The sequence below is a fragment of the Mustela putorius genome, unplaced genomic scaffold (genome assembly GCF_011764305.1).
Source record: "Mustela putorius furo isolate JIRA1106 unplaced genomic scaffold, ASM1176430v1.1 tig00003834_pilon_pilon_pilon, whole genome shotgun sequence".
NCBI lineage: Eukaryota > Metazoa > Chordata > Mammalia > Carnivora > Mustelidae > Mustela > Mustela putorius.
Window position 1 is genome coordinate 110,376,170 of NW_025421987.1, and position 22,767 is coordinate 110,398,936.

The following is a 22,767-nucleotide window of genomic DNA, read 5'->3' on the forward strand; positions in this document are numbered from 1 at the left end:
GCAACTGTGTAGTTCAATCTGAGCATTTACAGATAAGGAAAGTGAGCACCGAGGGAGGTGGAATATGGGAGGCTCCAGTTTAAATTTTTGCTTTCTCCAAATAAGACCTACTTCCCATCTTCTGCATTAGCTGCTTTTATGATCACAGTTCTGTGTCAGGGAGTCCTAACTTAGTTTAGAGCAGTGTTCTGAAGATGTCATCCAGGGACTGCTGCCGTTTGTTAACTAGTTTGTGTTATGCATGTCTGTGTTGTGACAACTTCCGTATTTCTGGCAGTGGAGCTGCTTGCTAACTTAGGCTTCGCATTTAATTGTGTATCAACATGTTGGTGTCAACTCAAAACATCATCCTTCTCTTATGGAGCATAGTGTGTTGCTTTACTAGGCGAGTTCACAGGGGGGTCTGTGCTCTCCCTGTCCTCCCACCCCTCTTCCCACCAAAGTAATCTAGTCAATGAAGTTTGGCAGATATGGTTTTAGAGATCACCACCACACATCACTAGAGCAACTATAGTTAGCATGTTACAGAAAATTCCTTAAGCTAAACGAGGATCGGGGATTTAAAATAAAAGGGTTCTATGGTTCACTTTTCTTAACTATCACTTTTTATTGCTATTAAGTGCACAGATGGGCTAGAGGAGGCCTTTAGCAAATGGTTTGGGAAGATACCCTGTTCCCTCATTTCTAAACATCATGGGGCTTTATAAATTCGTGTGTTCAAGAAATGATACAATTAATACTATGTGTAAATATTTTTCTTTGATGGTTCAGATTCATTAAGGAAATTGATTATCATTAAGTTCATATTCATTAAGGAATTCTTTTTAAAAATAAAAAGGTTGGGTGGTCAAAGTGCCACAGTTTCCCATTTAACTCCCTACCCCACCCATTTCAGTTCTGTCTCGAATCACAAGAATAAACTGTAATGTCAAAATTATACTTACTGTTTCTCTCATCTGTGATGCTAAAAAGCAGAGTAAAAGAAAAAAAAAAAAAGCCTAGCTAAAGTCTATTAGAAAGGGAGACCCACTCTAGGTTAGAATTCTTTAGAATTCTAATTCATTAGAATTTCACCAGAGGTAAGAGGTCGTTGCCAAACACACTTAGAGGGGAAAGGCTGGTGGCAAAACAAAGCTGAGACTGGGGTTTTTCGTCAAAAATGAATAGCTCATCACTCAGCTTGATGCCATCCTGAGAAACTTCTAAAAGGGGTGTGAGGGTCACAGTCCATGTGTTAAGGGAAATCATGGCCTGTTGTCAGAACATCTGCTTCTGAGTCCTGTAGCATGGGCCCAATTTTTACACTGGACTGCTCAACTCTCAGACAAATCAAGATTTAGAAAAGTCATGATAATTATGAAACAAGTTAGGATTTTAAAATATGGCTCCCAAATAATACTTCAATGTCACTAAATTTTTGAGTTCTGTTCTTGAAATAATAAACAACAGTTCAAGTATAGGGAAGCACAACTGCACAGAATGGATAGAAGAAAGAAAAAGAGGGCAAAGGAGAAGTAGTAACATAATTTCCCTTCTGTAATGCCAGGTATCAGTAGTGGGTTCTTACCAACTTGTATAATATGCCTCTATTTTGAGCCTTTTTAGACAACCCTGCTTAGTTCCATCCTCTAATGGCAACTCCATGTGTGTGGGTTTTTGGTTTTCCACTTCTGTGTCTCCACAGCCTAGGATAGCACCCAGTATGCATGAGGTGCTCACTAAGCATTTGCTGGATGAACCAGATGAATTTAGCACCAATTCTGACTTCTGTCTGCATCTCTAATTCTACTCAAGATGTGTTTGGAGCCAATGCTGCTCAGATTTTGGAGGGTCATTGTCAAGAATTTGAATCTTCTTCAGTGGTGCTCTTTTGAGATAAAGTCCTTCAAGAAAGGAGCAAAGAGCCTCCAGCTGATTTGGCTAGGAACTCTGAGTGAGACTGTTGACAATCAAAAGATTTTAAAACAAACCAACAAAGTATGTTTTCTCAAGTTATAGGCTATGCACACACCTTTGAGTGGGTGGTGAAATAGTGTTTATTCAAATTTATATTACAACTACTATTAATTATTTGCATTAGGATGTTGTCTCTTGTTTTGTGAATAAATAAAGCCAAGGGACAATGGGGCTCTCAATAAACAGAAGGAATTATAAGCCTGTATGTAACCATATCTACTCACTGAGTTTCTGAGCTGCTGTGCTTTATAGCACCTTCACTTGCATGGCATGGCCCAGCCTTTTCTAACTGATATGCATTTTCTTTTCTGAGCCTGGTCTATCAGCCTGTCCATTCACATGTTCAATGACACTAATAGCAGCATCAGCTCCTTTATAACCTAGATATCAGTTTTGTTAAATAGATTTTAGTTCATCATCAAGCAGATAAACAATAACAATAACAATTAGAGCAAAAGCTATCATTCTTGAATATTTACTATGTGCTAGGCACTGAGGCATGGTGTCCTATCATTTCACCTACACAACAGCTCCAAGAAGCAGGCACTGTTTTCCATACTTTATAGATTAATACTCCATTTCAGTTCTGTTGTGCTTATTTGACATCTTCATAGAAAATTATGGTGGTGTAAAAGGCCTTGAAAGTCCCCTGCAGTTTAAAATTGAAAGGATGGGGGCGCCTGGGTGGCTCAGTGGGTTAAAGCCTCTGCCTTCGGCTCAGGTCATGATCCCAGGGTCATGGGATCGAGCCCTGCATCGGGCTCTCTGCTCAGCGGGTAGCCTGCTTCCTCATCTCTCTCTGCCTGCCTCTCTGCCTACTGGTGATCTCTGTCTGTCAAATAAATAAATAAAATCTTTAAAAAAAAATAAATAAAATTGAAAGGATGAAGAAACGTTTATCATGCAAATGGATGTGAAAAGAAAGCGGAGGTAATAATACTTGTATAAGACAAAATAGACTTTAAAACAAAAATGGTAACAAAAGGCAAAGGACTTTATATAATAATAAGACAACTCAACAAGCAGATATGACAATTGTAAACACTTATGCATCCAACATGGGAGCACCTAAATACTTAAAACAGTTAATAACAAACACAAAGGAAGTAATCAGTAGTAATGCAAAAATAGTAAGAGAATTTAACACCCCACTTACATCAATGAACAGATCATCCAAAAAGAAAAATCCACAAGGAAATGGTGGCTTTGAATGACACATTGGACTAGATGGATTTAACAGATATATAAAGAACATTCCATCCTAAAATAACAGAATACAGATTTTTCTGAACAGATTCAGAACAGATAACATATTAGGCCACAAAACAAGTCTCAACAAATTAAAAAAGATCAAAGCCAAACAATACGTTTTTTTCTGATCACAATGCTATGACACTAAAATCAATCACAAGAAAAAAAAATATAGAAAGAGCACAACTACATAGAGGTTAAACAATAAGCTACTAGACAACGAATGGGTCAACCAAGAAATCAAAGAGGAAATGGAAAAATACATGGAGACTAATGAAAATGAAAACACATAATCCAAATCTTTGGGATGCAGCAAAGGCAGTTGTAAGAAGGAAGTTTATAGCAATGCAGGCCTACCTCAAGAAGCAAGAAATTTTTCAAATAACCTAACATTACACTGAAAAGAGCTAGAAAAGGGAGAATGAAAAAAAAAAAACAGTAGTGGGAAGGAAATAAAGATTAGAGCAGAAATAGATGAAATAGAAACTAAAAAACAAAACAGAACAGATCAATAACAACAAGAACTGGTTCTTTGAAAAGACAAAAAAAAAATTGATAAGCCAGATTCATCAAAACAGAAGACTCAAATAAACAAAATCAGAAATGAGAAAGGAGAAATAACAACTGATACCACAGAAATACAAAGGACTATAGAAGACTATTATGAAAAACTATATGCCAACAAATTGGACAGCCTAGAAGAAATGGATAAATTCATAGGAACATATAATTTGCCAAAACTGAAGCAGGGAGAAATAGAAAATTTAAACAGACCCATTACCAGTAATGAAATTGAATCCATTAAAAAAAACAAAACAAAGCAAATCAAAAAACCTCTCAACAACAACACTCCAGGACAGACAGCTTCACAGGTGAATTCCAGGTCATGATCTCAGAGTTGGGAGATCAAGCTCCACTTCAGGCTCCATGCTCAGCATGGAGTCTGATCCAGACTCTTTCTCTCTCTCTCCGTCCCTCCCTTCACTCAAGCTCTCTCTCTCTCAAAATAAATAAATTTTTTTTAAAAAAGAATAAACCTATCATGATGAGCACTGAGTAATGTATGGAATTGTTGAATCACTCTCTTGTACATCTGAAACTACTATAACTGTATATTAACTCTATCAGAATTAAAATAAAAATCTTAGTCAAAAAGGAAGTTCCCATTATGATAAAATTTTTTTATAACTATTTGTGGTGATAATGTTAACTAGGATTACAGTGGTGATCTTTTCACAATATTTACAAATACTGAATCACGTTGCACACCTGAAGCTAATACAATGTTATATGTCTGTTTACTTCATAAAAGGTCCCCTTGATCCCAAGTGGTCTATTTATATAGCCCCCCAACCAAAGAAGCTATAATAACTAAGATGGCTTTCCTTTTTAAAATTTGGATTATATGATTGTTGAAATTATAAAATCAAGTCAGTTGGCTTTCATTGCACAGCAACTATTGCTACTGGCCACATAAGTGACATCAATGAATGTTTACTGGCCTTCCTGATTTAGTAGCTCTATACCCAGAGGTAACTCAGGAGTTCCCTGGAGAAGGACTGGAATAGTAAATCTGTGTTTAAGTCCTGACATTGCCACTTCTTAGCCACGTGAACCCGGGCATACAGGTTTAACCACTCCAGGCTATTTTCTCACTGATAAAATGGGAATAGTAATTAATACCCGTCCCTTACATACCACTTGTGAGAATTAAACAGGATAATGCATACAAAGGGCTTAGCATCTTCCTGGTACACAGAAATTAAATAGCCTAGTTCAATCCTTTCTTAAAAAGGCTTCTGAGTATAGCCCCCCCCCCCCCAAAGTTACGTGGAAAGCTTAACCATCTTACCGCAAACGCACGCTTGATGGAGGGCACGTTGCTGAACGCGATCACGACCGGAATGATGTCAAGGGCACTGAATTCCATAGCTGCTGCGGCAATGGTCTGGGCATCGGCAGACTGGCCGCTGCTGAAGAAGGTGGCGATTCTTCTTGTGTGAGCCCCCGGAAGTGTTCGCTTGAAGACATTCCTGGAGATAAACCTCATCACTTTGCCGATCTCCCTGCTGTCTGAGGACCTCTCGTAAGGAATAGCTTCAATCTCCCTGAGGAGCTTGTTCTTCTTGTAGGCGTCTGAGAAGCGGATGAGGTGTCGGGCGTGAGAGGTGTAGGTGAGGACGGCGATGCGTGCGCCCACCGGGCAGCTGCTCTCCCGGATCCTGACGCCCCTCACCAGGGAAGACATCAGCTCCTTCATGCGCTCAAATTCCTGCTTGGTGACATCTCGAGACTGGTCCAAGGCAAACACCAGTTCGGTGGGATGCACGGGGCATTCTGGTTTTCCTTAAAGGCAAGAACATGTTCCTTATGTTGCATGCTTATTTAAAAAAAAAAATAAAATAAAGATACATGGAGGGCAAGGTAATTTTTAATGTTAAATATGCAAATATTTAAACCTTAAATAAGCATTAAATACTAAAATGAGCAGTTGAAGTAGTCAATGTTTAAAACTTGAAGGAAAATGCTATTTTAAAGATTGAATTTGCTCTTTTAAATAAAGCCCAAGAGAAAGTATCATTCAACTTGAGTTTTTATGTAATTTGGAAGTTAATGGCCAAATTCCTTTGAAATAATCATTTGAAATAATCAAATGAATATGCCCTTTTACTTACAGAAATTGGATCACTGGTATTATGTTCATTGCTGGAACTTTATACAGTGAGCTAAACTAAAACATACATGTTTTTACTTAATAAGGAAATGTAACAGGAGTTGAGAAAGGAATGGGTCCAAAAGTTCTGTTAATGATTTCATAGAGATTAGAAGAGAATGGATGTTCCAAACATAGAAGAACCCATCAGGGGGCACCTGGTTGACTCAGTGGGTTAAGCCTCTGCCTTCGACTCAGGTCATATTCTCAGAGTCCTGGGATTGAACCCTGCATTGGGCTCTCCACTCAGCAGGGAGCCTGCTTCCCCCTCTCTCTTTCTGCCTGCCTTTCTGCCTACTTGTCAAATAAAATAAAGAAATAAATAAATAAAAATTTCTTTACAGTGTAACAGTATTCATTATTTTTGCACCACACCCAGTGCTCCATGCAATACGTGCCATCCTTAATACCCACCACCTGGCTCCCCTAACCTCCCCCCCGCCCCCCCCCGCCCCTTCAAAACCCTCAGATTGTTTTTCAGAGTCCATAGTCTCTCATGGTTCACCTCCCCTTCCAGTTTCCCTCAATTCCCTTCTCCTGTCCATCTCCCTATTAGCAAGACAGGAAACAATGTGTGTTGGAGAAGATGTGGAGAAAGGGGAACCTTCTTTCACTGTTGGTGGGAATATAAATTGGTGCAGCCACTTTGGAGAACAGTGTGGTGATTCCTCAAGAAATAAAAAATAGAGCTTCCCTATGACCCTGCAATTGTACTACTGGATATTTACCCCAAAGATACAGATGTAGTGAAAAGAAGGGCCATCTGTACCCCAATGTTTATAGCAGCAATGGCCACGGTCGCCAAGCTGTGGAAAGAACCAAGATGCCCTTCAACGGATGAATGGATAAGGAAGATGTGGTCCATATACACTATGGAGGGGCGCCCGGGAGGCTCAGTGGGTTAAAGCCTCTGCCTTCAGCTCAGGTCATGATCCCAGGGTCCTGGGAACGAGCCCCGCATCAGGCTCTCTGCTCAGCAGGGAGCCTGCTTCCTCCTCTCTCTCTGCCTGCCTCTCTGGCTACTTGTGATCTCTGTCTGTCAAATAAATAAATTATTTTTTTAAAAAAAGAGTTGCATATACACTATGGAGTATTATGCCTCCCTCAGAAAGGATGAATACCCAACTTTTGTAGCAACATGAACGGGACTGGAAGAGATTATGCTGAGTGAAATAAGTCGAGCAGAGAGAGTCAATTATCATATGGTTTCACTTATTTGTGGAGCATAACAAATAAATGAAATCTTAAAAAAAGAACAGCCCATCAGATGTAGAAAGTAGCTGCTACAGAGATGTGTTAGAGACCTGACCTGACTATGCACTAGCCCTGTTACATTGTCCCAGCGACTTATCTTCTCTGGGCCTCACTTTGCTCATTTGTAAAATGCCGGTCCTAAGATTAGCCACTGCTAAGCCCTGTATTGAGGATTCAGTGAACTAACACAGGTAAAGCACTTAGGACAACAGTGCCTGGCACACAACAGGTCCTCGGTTAACGTTAGCCATTATTATTACAGACTTTTTCATTGTGATGACTATGCCACTTAAAAGAATGAGGAAAGCTTTCAGGGATATATTTTTATTTAGTAGTTGAAAAGGCAAGTTTAATCAATAAATATACCTATTACATAGAGAAACTGAATTGGTAAACTGGAGTGTTAAATGTAAATTTCAGACGTATTTATTGATTCCAATTCATTCATTCTAATCCCGGTACCCTGCATTTATCACAGTTGACACTTCATATTTGTCTGATTATCTGATTAATGTTTTCCTCTCCAGGAAGTGTGAAGACGGGGACTGTGTCTCTCTGGATCTGCCAGATGATTAGTTCCTGTCATTTATCAGGGTTCTAATAAATGCTGACTGAATGAAGCGGCAGCAAACAAAGGACAGTTCTTTTGCAGCAGGTACAGGGAGAATAAAACTTTTATTAATGGGGGAGAGGCCTGGTAGGAGATATAGGTTGGTAAAAGGAAATAAATCTCAACGATGAACTTCTCTTGGAGGGGTGCCTCCTCTCATTCAGATGCCAGCAAATCAGATTCAGAGATAATAAAAGCAAAATGAGGCCTACCAGCTCTTGATGAGAACTCAGAAACTCAGGTTTTTTGAGGCTGGCCTGGGCTGGTCAAGGAGCGAGTCCTCTGCTGTGACCAGCTGAGCTTTGCCCCCGTTTTGATGCTAGATGATTATCTCCTTCTGGTCCTGGACTCTGTGACCTAACAGGCTAAAGGACCAGTAAGGATAAATATTTAACCCTAAACCAAACTGTGCATCTCAGTGGAGACAGGACATATTTTATTAGCCTCTGAGTCTCACTCAGAATGCTCAGCAGATGTTAAAAAAAATTGAGGTCATGTCAACTTTACAATAAAATGGAAGTATGACTAAACATGAAAGTGTTTCTGCCAGCTTTTTGTTTGGGCTGTGATTTGCATATGGGAACACCACCACAATAAGGCAGCTTCAGGTGCAATTTGGAGATAAAGGGAAGAAAAAGATTCACAGCACTGGCTGAAATATGAAAAAACACAAGTTTTCAGGAGAAAGTACCTAAAGAGTAATTCAACTTGGAATGTTCTGAAATCTAGCAACCTGCCAGGAACAAGAAGATTCTGAAGAACGCTGGGCTGGCTTGTGGTGGTACCTAGCAGTTCTTCCTCAAGGCACAGATGACCACACAGAGGCCTGATCTGGCTCTGTGGCCATACACTGTACACTGATGGCTGCTGCTTGGCACAGAGCAGGTAACAACAGGATAGAGAAAGAGAAACCGCCGACATGTACTTAAAGCACAGCACTGGCAGCCCTTTCCTGACACCACCACATTTGTCTGAAACACCACTCCCTCCTGACTACTTCTCTGGCCTTTAAACTTATGCTCCCCTACAATCTACTTTTCCACAATGGCCCAAGTAAGTGCTCAAAAATTGTTCATCAGCTCATGTTCTTCCTTCCATACTTTGAATACACTTTAATACCCTCTCCTTCCAGCTTGAATACAATCCACCCTCCCTATTTGAACCTATTTTGAATCAAGTTCAACTTGACCTGACTTTGGCTTGCTTCGTTTTTTCACCCCCCAATCTCCCCCTCCCCCATTGGACTTCCATCAGTTCCTATGCCTAGATCTGTCCTGCAGCATGGCCTTGCACTTGCTGTTCTTTCTCCTGGCTCATGTAAAGCTGGCTTCTTTTTATTCTTCAGTCCAAATGCCAATGTCACTGTCTCAAAGAGGAGCCCTCCATCCTAAAGCAGCTCTTTCCTCCCCTAACATTATTCTGTGACAAAGCCTCCTGTTTCTTTATCTCCTTCACAGCAAGGATAGGATTCCATATTTCTTTGACGTGTTTATCATCTGGATCCTCTGCTAGAATGGGAGCTTCTGAGGACAAGAATTGTGTCCATCTTATTCAGCCCTGTGTTCACAGTTCCTAGCATATAATATGCTTTTTTTGGTAAAGATTTAAAAAAAATATTTTATTTATTTCTTTGAGAGAGAGATGGTGAGAGAGAATATGAGTGAGGACAAAGTCAGAGAGAGAAGCAGACTCCCCGTGGAGCTGGGAGCCCGATGCAGGACTCCATCCCAGGACTCCAGGATCATGACCTGAGCTGAAGGCAGTCACTTAACCAACTGAACCACCCAGGTGCCCTAAAGATTTTATTTATTTATTTGACAGAGGGAGAGAGAGATCACAAGTAGGCAGAGAGGTAGGCAGAGAGAGGGGGAAGAAGGCTCCCTGCTGACCAGAGAGCCTGATGCGGGGCTTGATCCCAGGACCCTGAGATCAGGGCCTGAGCTGAGCATAAGGCAGAGGCTTAACCTACTGAGCCAACCAGGCTCCAACCATAATACGCTTTCAATAAATATTTGTTGAGTGAGTGAGGATGCAACCAGAGGGTGTGGATTGATGGGTTTAGACAGAAGGGATAGGGTGTAAAGATTTAAGAGGGTAGCTTTGTCACATCTAAATTCATAACCATTAGGCTACAAATACAATAGAGAAAATGAAGGGAAGGAGACAATTATTACAAAAAAACCAACAGTAACATTAATAGTAATGTTAGTCATTAGAATATTAATAAAAAAAATCAAACTACTTGGTTGAGAAACAGCTGTGAGACTCAGCTAAAGCTGTGTAATTGACTGGAGGCAGGTCCGTGCTACCAGAATGAGGCAGCAAAAACATCTCAGATGAAATTTATATCTTTTGGCAGGCAACACATTGTTTTAACTTGTCTTTCCAGATGTATGACATTTTGGAGGTTGATTATGACTTGATGTAAATAAAGATTACTCACCATGTCCGCCAGCTGGGGGAGAAGAACAAAGGAGATTGGGTTATTATTTGGTAGAAGAGAGTTTAGTACTGTGTAGGGAAATCATGGCAGTAGAAGCTCTGCCCTGTGTGCTTTTTGTAATTGACTCAGACACCGAGGCAACAGGAAGGGTCTGAAGAAAATGCAGGTGGATCCCAGCATCTTGGCAAAAACAAGACAGGGTGGGAGAAATGGGACAATATATAGCCATAAATCAGTAGCCTGCCACCAACTGTCAGAGGGAAAGAACCTTTGCCTGGGAAAGAATGTTACACTGCAGAGAGGTGCACTGAATTTGGAAAGGTTAAAAGGACCTAACGTCTCTTTATTCTCATTTTTCCCCATGTAGAGATCTGTAGATATTGATTTTATATACATGCACGTATATAGTCTGATAGGTATTTGTGTGTGTGTGTAAACATGATAGGTGGATTTACTCTGAAGCAGATAAAGCATCAATAAGCCTTAGGCCTGCATTGTCCAATATGGAAGTCACTAGCCACGTGTGACTATTTAAATTTTAATTAAAATTAAATGTATTAACTTCAGTTACTCAGTAGCACTGATCACCTTTCAGGTACTCAGAGTCACAGGTGGCTAGTGGCTACTATACTGAACAGTGTGGTAGAACACCTCCATCACCACAGAAAGTTCTGCTTTTGACTTCTCACTTGCCCTGTGCAAGACCCTGAGAAGGGACCTAGTTGTGTGATCATAAGATTATGTGCTTTTACAATAAGCAAAAGTTGTTGGCTGTGATTTCCTTTCTTGTTCTAAACAACCTTTTCTTTTGAAATAATTTTGTACCTATTTTTTGGATTTGTGATTTTGTACTGAGCCTCTCAAATTATAAAAGACTGGGTCTCATCACACTTGGTCTACCTTTGACTCATTATAGTTCCCATGGCTCTAATGTCAAAAAGTAAACTGTCAGCCCAAAGCAACAGATCTTCATGACTTAACACATATATTTTGATTTTCATCATGGATAGTTCCATTATGGTACAAATAGAGCTGAGATCAACACTGCATCCAAAGCTTTAAAAAGTCTGTGGCTTTGAGACCAAAGCTCTCTACAGAAAAGGGCTCCAAAATCATTCATGGTGTTTATTTGGGAAGACATTATACATTTGCAAATAAACACTAAATAGTCAATTCTTTGCTCATCTTGTATGTGGAATTCCTTTAATGGTGCTAACATATTTTGATAGAAGATGCTGCTATAGGAGTCTTAAAGCAAATTCAAAAGAGCATTTGCCAAAATAAATGCCTTTTTACTTTTAGAATTGGGAGAGAGAAAAAATATGCAGGCAAAAATCAATAATATTACCAGCAAATCAATCATTCAATGAAAAGTAATCAGGCATACCTTTGTAGAAAAGAAGTAATAAACAATAAACCGAAGTAAGTGACACCTTGTTATCACAGCTAGCTTTCACACCAGGCGAATTCAATCCTGTGTTATTGTCTGGTGTTAATCATTTTTAGAAGTTCAGGGTGACTCTCCATTGATTGATTTCACCATCAGAAGAGTTCTGACCTCACACCTCAATTTCCCCTAGGTTGAAAGCCCTAGACATATTATTAATTAGTGTTTGGAACAGGTTCCAATAGACATGAGAAGGGCAGTCAGAGAAGGCATTACTAGTCACCGATCTATGTTGACTCAAAATATATGCAGTGGCATTTCTAATATTAAGAGATTGGTTGGTAAATAGTCTCAATTCTGAGGGCAGAATTCACTGCTCTTCTTCTATGAATGCTTTAACAACTTGGGTGATCAATTTAAGCAGGATACTTACGGCTGTGGTCCCGAACATACTGAATGAGCTCACACATCTGTAGTTCAAAAATAAAACAAAGAATTAACCAACTGACTGCCAGGTCTTCAAGTCTAAAAATAAATAAATTTAATGGAGTACAGAGCATTCTGTTGGAATCAGGAGATACATACAGAAAACGAAGCCAGTCCTCTGGCCCCTTTCACACCCTAGGAGAAAAAAAGAAATGTGGTCTCATTGCTCTGTCCACTCATCAGTAGGAAGAATGTGCACTAACCTCAGAAAGTGAAGATTTCTAAAGTTTTTATTCTAATTAAGTTAGAGGAAGAAAAGAATACATGTAGGAGGATCCTCATCACTGAGTTAAAACTAACACTCCAGGGGAAATCAAGTGCAAGCAGCAAGCTTGAGGAACACAAACCTCCAAAGTCCACCTTCCTCCAGCCCCATCTGTGGACAACAGGGTTGTCAGAATCTAAGGATGGAGCTGAATACTTAACACTGGCATGAAGAGCTTTGGAGCAGGCTTATGGCTTATATACAGATGAGGCTGATCCATCTCTAATAATTGCCCAACCTTAGGGGACATTCAGAGTTCCTCAGCCCCATACTTTGCCTTGGCCACTGAACAACAGCTGAACTGAACCTTCTTGTTTCCATCATTGGTTGGATGATAAAGGGACCAGACTCAAACTGCACATCTGGAAAGGTAATCCCAACAGCCTTCCAAAAATAAATGACTATATATATAGAGAGATCTGTCTGGATTGGGAATAGAAAGCACAAAGTGGAATTGGTTTTAATTTCACATTTTCAAGTCCATCTTTGGAATGGGAAGAGTCTGGCTATTCTCAAAGAAAGACACCCGAGGAAAAATGCCATAAAGCCCCACCCAGACTCCTGGAGAAAAGTTCCATGTGAATACAACTTGGATCATTTGTTCCCTGTTTATTAATTTCCTCTCCCTTCCCTTCATTCACTAACCACTTACTGAATACAGGAGGAGGACAAGGACCGGGCAAATAAAATTCACCCATAATTGAGAGCTCACATTTTAGTCCAATACTTTTCATTTCCTTCCTCAAATTCTCCTTTCCTCATGAGAAATGGTGACTAATATTTAATCAGCAACCAGGTGCAAAGATAGAAAGCATGCACATTTGGGCAATGAAGTCTCCATGCATTTTATTGAGAAGAGGATCTGGTGTGATTTATGACTTTTCAACTTACCTTGCGTCCAGGAGGTCCTGGCTCCCCAGGGGATCCCATCTTTCCTGGAGGCCCAGCGGACATCTCAAAGCAGAATTTATTTATTTTAAAATTATATTTATACATATGGTGTTTGTGTTTTATTTTACTTTTTTAAAAGAAATATTTGTTAATTTGTTTGATAGAGAAAGCACATGAGTGTGCACACAAGCAGGGAGAGCAGAAGAGGGAGAAGCTGACTTGTGCTGAGCTTGATGTGGATTTGATCCCAGGACCCTGGGATTATGATCTGAGCTGAAGGCAGACATTTAATCAACCGAACCACCCAGGCATCCCTGGGTGGATGTGTTTTAAATGTCAAAGGGAATATACTTTTAGAACATTGAGAGATTTCCAAAAAGCACACAAAAGGAAAAAAATCTTCAGCAATTCTTTCACTTCCAAATAATCCTTGTTAACATTTGGTGTCTTTTGGTAGTTTTATATGTTTATGTATGTATATATATTCTTTTAAAATATAATTTTATACTTTTCCTGTTATTTTTTGAACTAAATATATCTCTTGAAGTTTTCATGTTATTAAATTTGGGGGGTAGGAATCATTTTTAATGGCTGTATAATATTCCATTGCACAGATGTACCATAATTTCTTTCATCAGTTCCTTATTGTTGGCATTTACGTTTGCTGCTAACACCAAGAAAAGCAACGCCAAGAAAAATGGTATGTTGTGATTCTTATTATTTCCTTAGGGAAGATTGCTGGAAATGGAATTGCTGGATCAAAGGAGAAATTTTATCTGAATGAGACAATAGATGACAACAAATAAGTGAACAAAAACCCCAGAAGAACAAAAATTTAAATATAAGACCCCTGAAACAACAAGAAGAATATACCTAGAAGTTGGCTGGAGATAATCTGTAGTGAAATGAATAACAGCAGTAATAAAAACAATTGCTGACTACTTGCTATATGACAAGAATTCTTCCATGTGCATTTAGCAGTATGATTTATTATAAAGAAGGCTAGAATTAAAAAAAACAGGGCAGTATTCCTAAGTTCATTCAAAATTCCATAGGACTTAAAACATTTACAGAATGAAAAAATGAAGTCGTCTGAAATCAGCTTACTTTGTACAAGCATTACAAATGAGACAGGGAATAACTGCTGATGCTCTTTGAGTATTCTACAGTGTGCTAGGCTGAGTGAAAAAAACCACACTGATTATATAGGAGATACAGATTAACCTCCTGGGGGAGGGGAGGGAATGAACATATACACTGAACATATACACTGACTTCTGCTCCCTCTCAATGTTTCATCAAAATGATGTAAGTAGATATTTCTATTGTAAAAAAAAAAAATTGAAGGGTTTTATTTATTTGGTAGAGAGAGTACGAATAGGGGGAGCAGGCAGGGGGAGAAGCAGGCTTCCCACTGAGCAGAGAGCCTGATGCGGGACTGATCCAGGACCCCAGGATCCTCAGCTGAGCCAAAGACAGACCCTTAGCCATCTGATCCATCTAGGCATCCCTAAGTAGATTTTTTTAAAAGGAAAAAAAAAAAAAAGTGGGGCAGGGGAAGACTGAGGAAGAAGACAATAGCCACAAACCTCCAGAGGCTAGAAAGCAGATGTACAGGTGTTAAATGACTTAGCAGATATGAAAAAGCTGGATCCTAAGCCAGTAGCAGGGAAAGCCAAGAATCCATTCCTAGCAGGCTCAAGAATTGGCAGCAGGTACCTCCAAAAGTGGAGGTGAAGGGGAGGGGCTAAATCATTAGGAATCCTCTGATCTCCTCTCCATTCTCTGCAATTGGGTGAATGTCCCTTTTTCCATTCCAACAACAGAGGTAAAGCTGAGGGATCTGCACCAGGGAACTCCAGGCAGAGTTGAGTGCCCATGGTACCCTCCTGAGAACAGGGTGATCCGATGAAGATATGTGAAATAGACACGAGACCTCTCAGGTTTCCTTTTCCATGTGGTTTCATGAAAACTACAGCCAGACCTTCATCCTCAGGAAACTGAAACAGTCTTCTCAGGGAAATCTGACCAAAGAAAGAAGACCTAAAGATACAGATATCAGACGTCTGCTAAGTAAAGAACTCAGCCAGACCACTCTTCAGTAAAACCTGTAGCTGATCAGCTCTATCAATGTCTCTGGGGCTTCCAATTAGCCTTTTTGTTTTTACTTCTTAAATAGGAAGAGATAGCCCATTCTCCAGACACGCTGGGTATAGAGATCAATACAGAAAAAACAAAACTATAGGAAAAAGATTGTGTTGGACAAAGAAGCCATAAAAATACTAATTTAAATCCTCAGAAAACTAAGAGAAGATGCTTCAACCATGAAACGAGACAAGATAGTGTAAAAAATATTTGGAGAACAAAACAAGCTCTTTAAAATTAAATCACGAGAGGAGCATTGTGAAAGAGTCAAAGAAATCTCCCAGAAAAGTAGAGCAAAAAAGACAACCTGAGAAATAGGAGAGAAGAAAGAGATAAGGAGCAAATGGATTGCCTTTTTTCCCCCTCTCATATGAAACTTAGTGAAATTATTTGACTCTAAATTAGTAGTTCTCAACTAGGGAGAACTTTGTGCCTCCCCCCCCCCACCTCCAAAGGGAAATTTGACAATGTCTGGAGACATTTTTGTGTCTTATAATGGGGAAGGGTGGAGAAGGGCAGTGCCACTGACATCTAGTGGGTAGAGGCCAAGGAAGCTACTAAACATCCTACAACGCACAGGAGAGCCCCCGCAACTAAGAATTATGCAGCCCTGGGGCACCTGGGTGGCTCAGTCGGTTAAGCGGCCACCTTTTGCTCAGGTCATGATTCCAGCGTCCTGGGATTGAGCCCTGCATCAGGTTCCCTGCTCAGCGGGGATTCTGCTTCTCCCTGTATGCCTGCTGCTCTGCTTACTTCTACTCCCTCTCTCTGTCGGATAAACATAAATCTAAAAATAAATTTATCTAGTCCCAAATGTTCATAGTGCAGAGATGAACACATCCTGCCTTAAAGTATGTGCATGTGTAAAAAAAAATATATGTATATACACACATACACCACACACACACATATATAAGGTTAAAAACCATGACAAAAAAAATCCTTCGGTTGGGAGGAAAAAAACAATGTGAAAATTTAGAAAAACTAAAAACACAATCATTCCAAGAAAACTGAAGAGGCGCTCAAAATTGAAAGTAAAACTTTATCAACAGAAACTTCTACCAATGGAGACTTCAACTTTTTCAGAAGGAAAACCTGGAAGTTTTCAGTGTCTAAACTTCAAATTCGGAAATATTTACAAAGATAGGGGAAAAGCAGCTTGGCAGGTGAAATAATAAGTTACAAACAGTGATAAATTGTGGGAAAAAAAGAAATTCAAGTAATCAGAGGCCAAAAGTAAAAGTTCACATGCTTCCCATTGGTTCATTGTTTTATAAAAATGATTAATCTAGCACTGGGGGACAAGAACCCAAAAACAGCTGAACGTGTTAGCATGCTTCCAATGTTCGAGAGTAAAGTACTTCATTAACAAGTCAAGGGAAAGGATCCAGAGGTATTTCAATGCAGATGACAAGTGGATTAATTTCAAAGTGTTTTCCAATTATCTTTCTAATTATTTCAGTCATTAAAAAAAAAAAACACACAACATAGTGTTAAAGGACAATCATCCAAAAACATGCATGAAGAAAAGAATTATAGCTGAGATGCAGTCCTCTTAGGAGAAGCAGGATGGAAGCAAAGAGCAGATTCTTTATTTTGTATCCCTAAAACCCAATAAATAATGACTACACAGGCAAGAGGTGTCCAAGATGGTGTCATAGACCCTGAACTCACCTCTTGCCAAGGACATACCGAATCTCTATCTACCTAGAGAGAAATTCCTCCTGAAAAAGAACTGAGGGCTAACTGAACAGCTTCCACACAACAAAGAGTAAAGGGACCACAAAGAGAATGGCAGGAGGGATGGAGACACAGTAACCATGGAAACCCTACCCTTGATGCTATGAACTGCAGTACTATGAAATTCTCCAGGATAGATCTCATTAGGCTACAAAATAAGTATCAATAAATTTAAGAAGACTAAAATTATAGCAAGCATCTTTCCTAACCACAATGGGATGAAACTAGAAATCAATCACAAGAAAACTGGAAAAAAACCACAAATACATGGAACTAAACAATATGCTATTAAACAACTAATGGGTCAATAAAGAAATCAAAGAGGAAATAAAAAAATATCTGGAGATAAATGAAAATGGAAACATAATGGTTCAAAATCTTGGGGAATGCAGTAAAAGCCCTTCTAAGGTAAAGTTTATACCAATACAGGCCTACCTCAATTAAAAAAAACCTCAAATAATCTAACTTATACCTAAAGGAATAAGAAAAAAAAAGAGAACAAAGCAAGTCCAAAGTTAGAAGGAAGGAAATCATAAAGAGCAGAGCAGAAATAAACGAAATAGAGGCTAAAAAACTATAGGAAACACTAATGAAACTAGGAGCTGGTTCTTTGAAAAGCTAAATGATAAACATTAACCAGACTCATCAAGAAAAAAAAGATTCAAATTAGAAATATGAGAGAAGGTACAATTGACACTACAGGGTACAAAGGATCAGAAGAAACTACTCTGAAAAACTATATACCAACAAATTGGACAAAATAGAAGAAATGGATAAATTCCCAGAAACACTGTTTCCAAGGCTGAATAAAAAAGAAAATCTGAACAGACCAATGACCAGTAACGAAATTGAAAAACTTCTAAAACAAATATCCAGGACCAGATGGCTTCACAGGTGAATTCTACTAAATGTTTAAATAAAAGTTAATATTTATTCTTCTCAAACTATTACAAAAAAAAGAAGAGGAAGGAAAACTTCCAAATTCATTCTATGAAGGCAGCTTAGTTAAAAAAACTGGGGAGAAAAAGCCCGCTGCAAGCAAAGAAAATTACAGGTCAATATCCCTGAGGAATATAGATGCAAAAATTTTCAACAAAATATTAGCAAACCTAATTCAACAATACTCATCCACCACAACCAAGTGTAATTTATTCCAGGGAACAAGACTAACTCATACAAATAAAACAACATGATATCAACACATTAACAAATGAATAAAATCTTGTGACAAAATTCAGCATCTATTCATGATAAAAACTCTCAACAAAATGAGTTTAGAGGAAATACACCTCAACCTAATAAAAGCCATATACAAACAAATTCACAGTTAACATCATACTCAGTGGTAAAAAACCAAAAGCATTTCCTCTAAAATCAGGAGCAATACAAGGATGTCCACTCTCACCACCTATATTCAACAGAGTCCTGGAAATCTGAGCTGAAGTAATCAGACAAGAAATAAAAGACATCCAAATTGGTAGGGAAGAAGTAAAACTGTCACTATTTGCAGACAACATGATTTTATATATAGAAAGCCCTAACAACTCCACCAGAAAACTATTAGAATAAGGGAATTCAGTAAAGTCACAGGATACAAAATTAATATAAGAAATTTCTTGCTTTTCTATACATTAATAATAAGGTAGCAGAAAGAGAAATTAAGAAAACAATCCCATTCACAATTGCATCAAAAAGAATAAAATGCCCAGGAAGACATTTAACCAAGGAGGTGAAAGATCTAAACAAAATTTTATGACACTGATGATGACACAACCGAGTAGAAAGATATCCTGTGCTCATGGGTTGGAAGAACTAGAATGTTCAAATGTCCATACTACCCAAAACAGTCTACAGATTTCAGTTCAATCCCTATCAAAATACTAGAGGCATTTTTCACAGAACTGGAACAAGTAATCCTAAGTTTGTATGGAACCATGAAAGACCCTGAGTAGACAAAGCAATTTTGAGGAAGAAAAACAAAATTGGAGGTATCACAATGTAAGATTTCAAGATAGACTAGAAACCTGTAGTAATCAAAAGAATATGGTATTGGCACAAAAATAGACACAAAGCCCAAAAGAAGAGAATGGAAAACCAAGAAATAAACCTATGCTTGCTTATATGGCCAATTAATCTATGACCAAAGCGGCAGGTATATACAACAGAGAAAAGACAGCCTCTTCAATAAATGGTGCTGGGAAAACTGGACAGATACATGCAAAGAATGAAACTGATCAATGTCTTATATATACACAAACTCAAAATGGATTAAGGACCTAAATGTAAAACTTGAAATCATAAAACTCCTAAAAGAAAACATAGGCACTAATCTTCTGGATCTGTCTGTAAGGGAAACAAAAGCAAAAATAAATAATTGGGATTATTATCATACTAAAGATCTTTGGTGCAATGAAGGAAACAAGCAACAAAATGAAAAGGCAACCTACTAAATGAGAGAAGATATTTGCAAATGGTATATCCAATAAGGAGTTAATATCCAAAACATATAAAGAACTCATACAACTCAACACACACGCACATACACATACAAAATCTGATTAAGAAATAGGCAGAGGACTTGAAGAAACCTTTCTCCAAAGATGTACAGATGGCCAACAGACACATGAAAAGATGCTTAACTTCACTAATCATCAGGGAGATGCAAATCAAAACCACAGTGAGATACCACCTCACCAGTCAGAAGGACTGCTATCAAAAAGAAATAACAAGTGTTGTCAAGGATATGGAGAAAAGGAAACCCTGGTGCACTGCTGGTAGAAATGCAAATTGTTGTGGCCAGTATGGAAAATCCTGTGGAGGTTCCTCAAAAAAATTAAAAATAGAAACACAATATGACCCAGTAATTCCGCTTCTGGGTGTTCACCCAAAGAAAACAAAAACAGTAATTTGAAAAGAGATCTGTACCTCTGTGTTTATTGCAGTATAATTTACAATATCTAAGATATGGAAGCAATAGATGAATGCATAAAGAATGGATATACATACACACAATAGGATATATATATATATATATATATAATGTATGTACATATACACACACAATGGAATATCACTCAACCATAAGAAAGAATAAAATTTTGCCATTTGTGACAACATGGATGGACCCAGAAGGTATTATGCTAAGTGAAATATGTCAGAGAAAGACAAATGCCATACGATTTCATTTATATATAGAATCTAAAAAAAAACCCCACAAAACAATAAGCAAAGAGAAAACCAGAACAAAAACAGAAAAACAACAAAAACAGAAATAGACTCATAAATACAGAGGATAAACTGGTTGCTGCCAGAGGGATGGTGGGTGGAGGAATGGGTGAAATGGGTGAAGGGGATTAAGAAGTACAAACTTCCAGTCATAAAATAAGTAAGTCACACAGATGAAAAGTACAGCATAGGGAATATAGTCAATATTATTTTAATAACATTATATGGAGACAGACGGTGTCTACACCTTGTGGTGAGCATTTTGAAATCAATGTAACTGTTGAATCATTATGTTGTACACCTGAAACTAACATTGTATATCAACTATATTTCAATAAAATATTAAAAACCCTGGAAAGAGTCAAAGAGGTAGAAATGATCAAGTGTAATGCAAAAGAGAATGAACACATAGGGGAGCAAAGAAGCTTCTACAGGATCCCTTAGAAGAGCAACAATGAGCTAGGGAAAAAACTCAACTCTGTACATAAAGCTCTTGTCATACTTGATAAAAAATGGGATCAGAATAAAATTCACTATGATGGACACTGGGGAGGGTATGTGCTTTGGTGAGTGCTGTGAAGTGTGTAAACCTGGTGATTCACAGACCTGTACCCCTGGGGATAAAAATATATGTTTATAAAAAATAAAAACAAACTGTATAAAAAAAATTCACTATGATGACAAAATTGGAAAACCACCTCAAGTATCAAGGTTATAGCACTTTTTCTTTTCCTGCTAATTAACATGGTGTTAAGATCGGTTTACCCAATCAGTGAAGAAAAGAAACAGATTTACTGAGAGGCAATTATCAGAACAATGTCTTTCACAAAGCAGCCATGTCCTTTATACATGGTATAAATATAAAGAGTCAACAAATAAAAAAATCCATTCCTAACCCCCTGGAACCCGAATATGCTGATGCCTGTGAGACTATATTGTACACTTGTCTTCATTACGAGTGATCCAAAGCTTTCGGATATTTCCCAGTTCTTCTATGGAATAACAAGGATAGATTCAGCCATAAGTGGAGACTCTCTCATAAAAATTAGTAACAGTCTCTTAAGCTAAAAGGGCAGAGGATCTTCCAGGGTGTATGTCATTAAAAGCAGTTTAACAAAACTAACAGTGAAGAACAAGATGCTAGTGGACATTAGGCTGCACTAAATCTGCCAAGGAAATGGGATTAAACTAACCATATTTTGCCAGAGTGAAACTGTTTTTTGACCACAAGGATTCCTAAAACATTATTTCCAGAGTTGAGAATGGTACCTTGGCAGCCAGGACAGGTGAACTTGTTCATTAAAAGCAAACACATCTTTGCCTTCTTGCTGGTGTTGGAGGATGAGTCATACACCCATTTCCCTTTCCCAGGTTTGCCTTCAAAACATACACACACACACACACACACACACACACACACACACACACACACTTTGCGATTCTTGGGGAACAAGTGACAACTCAAATGACTGTAAAAGCATGAAAAGGACTTCCCAAAGTAGCGAAGGTGGAAAGGCATTAGAATCGAAGAAGCTTACCGTCTTGCCTCTAGCTCCCTTGGGTCCAGTTTCTCCTGGACCACCAGGGTCCCCAATCTCACCCTAGATAAGTTCAGAAAAACACAATGGTTATTAAAATCAAAGAGCTATATCTCAATTTTTTTTTAAATTTTCAGCATAACAGTATTCCTTGTTTTTGCACCACACCCAGTGCTCCATGCAATCCATGCCCTCTCTAATACCCACCACCTGGTTCCCCCAACCTCCCACCCCCCACCGCTTCAAACCCCTCAGATTGTTTTTCAGAGTCCATAGTCTCTCATGGCTCACCTCCCTTTCCAATTTCCCCCAACTCCCTTCTCCTCTCTAACTCCCTTGTCCTCCATGCTATTTGTTATGCTCCACAAATAAGTGAAACCATATGATAATTGACTCTCTCTGCTTGACTTATTTCAATAAGCATAATCTCTTCTAGTCCCATCCATGTTGCTATTCATCTTTTCTGATGGAGGCATAATACTCCATAGTGTATATGGACCACACCTTCCTTATCCATTCGTCTGTTGAAGGGCATCTTGCTTTTCTCCACAGTTTGGCGACCGTGGCCCTTGCTGCTATAAATATTGGGGTACAGATGACCCTTCTTTTCACTACATCTGTATCTTTGGGGTAAATATCCAGTAATGCAATGGCAGGGTCATAGGGAAGCTCTAATTTTAATTTCCTGAGGAATCTCCACACTGTTCTCCAAAGTGGCTGCACCAACTTGCATTCCCATCAACAGTGTAAGAGGGTTCCCCTTCCTCCACATCCCCTCCAACACATGTTGTTTCCTGTCTTGTTAATTTTGGTCATTCTAACTGGTGTAAGGTGATATCTCAATGTGGTTTTAATTTGAGTCT

General features: G+C 38.7%; 1 protein-coding gene across 1 annotated transcript in view; it reads right to left on the reverse strand.

Annotated features, from left to right (window-relative positions):
• Window positions 1–22,767, reverse strand: part of COL6A6 (collagen type VI alpha 6 chain) — a 108,836-nt gene that overhangs the window by 18,898 nt on the left and 67,171 nt on the right. Inside the window, exons 27-32 of the mRNA XM_045088924.1 lie at window positions 21,905–21,967; window positions 13,257–13,319; window positions 12,200–12,235; window positions 12,048–12,084; window positions 10,228–10,239; window positions 5,060–5,553 (exon numbers count right to left, since the gene is read on the reverse strand). Coding sequence (XP_044944859.1) covers window positions 5,060–5,553; window positions 10,228–10,239; window positions 12,048–12,084; window positions 12,200–12,235; window positions 13,257–13,319; window positions 21,905–21,967 — 705 coding nt within the window. The remainder of the gene's footprint in view (window positions 1–5,059; window positions 5,554–10,227; window positions 10,240–12,047; window positions 12,085–12,199; window positions 12,236–13,256; window positions 13,320–21,904; window positions 21,968–22,767) is intronic.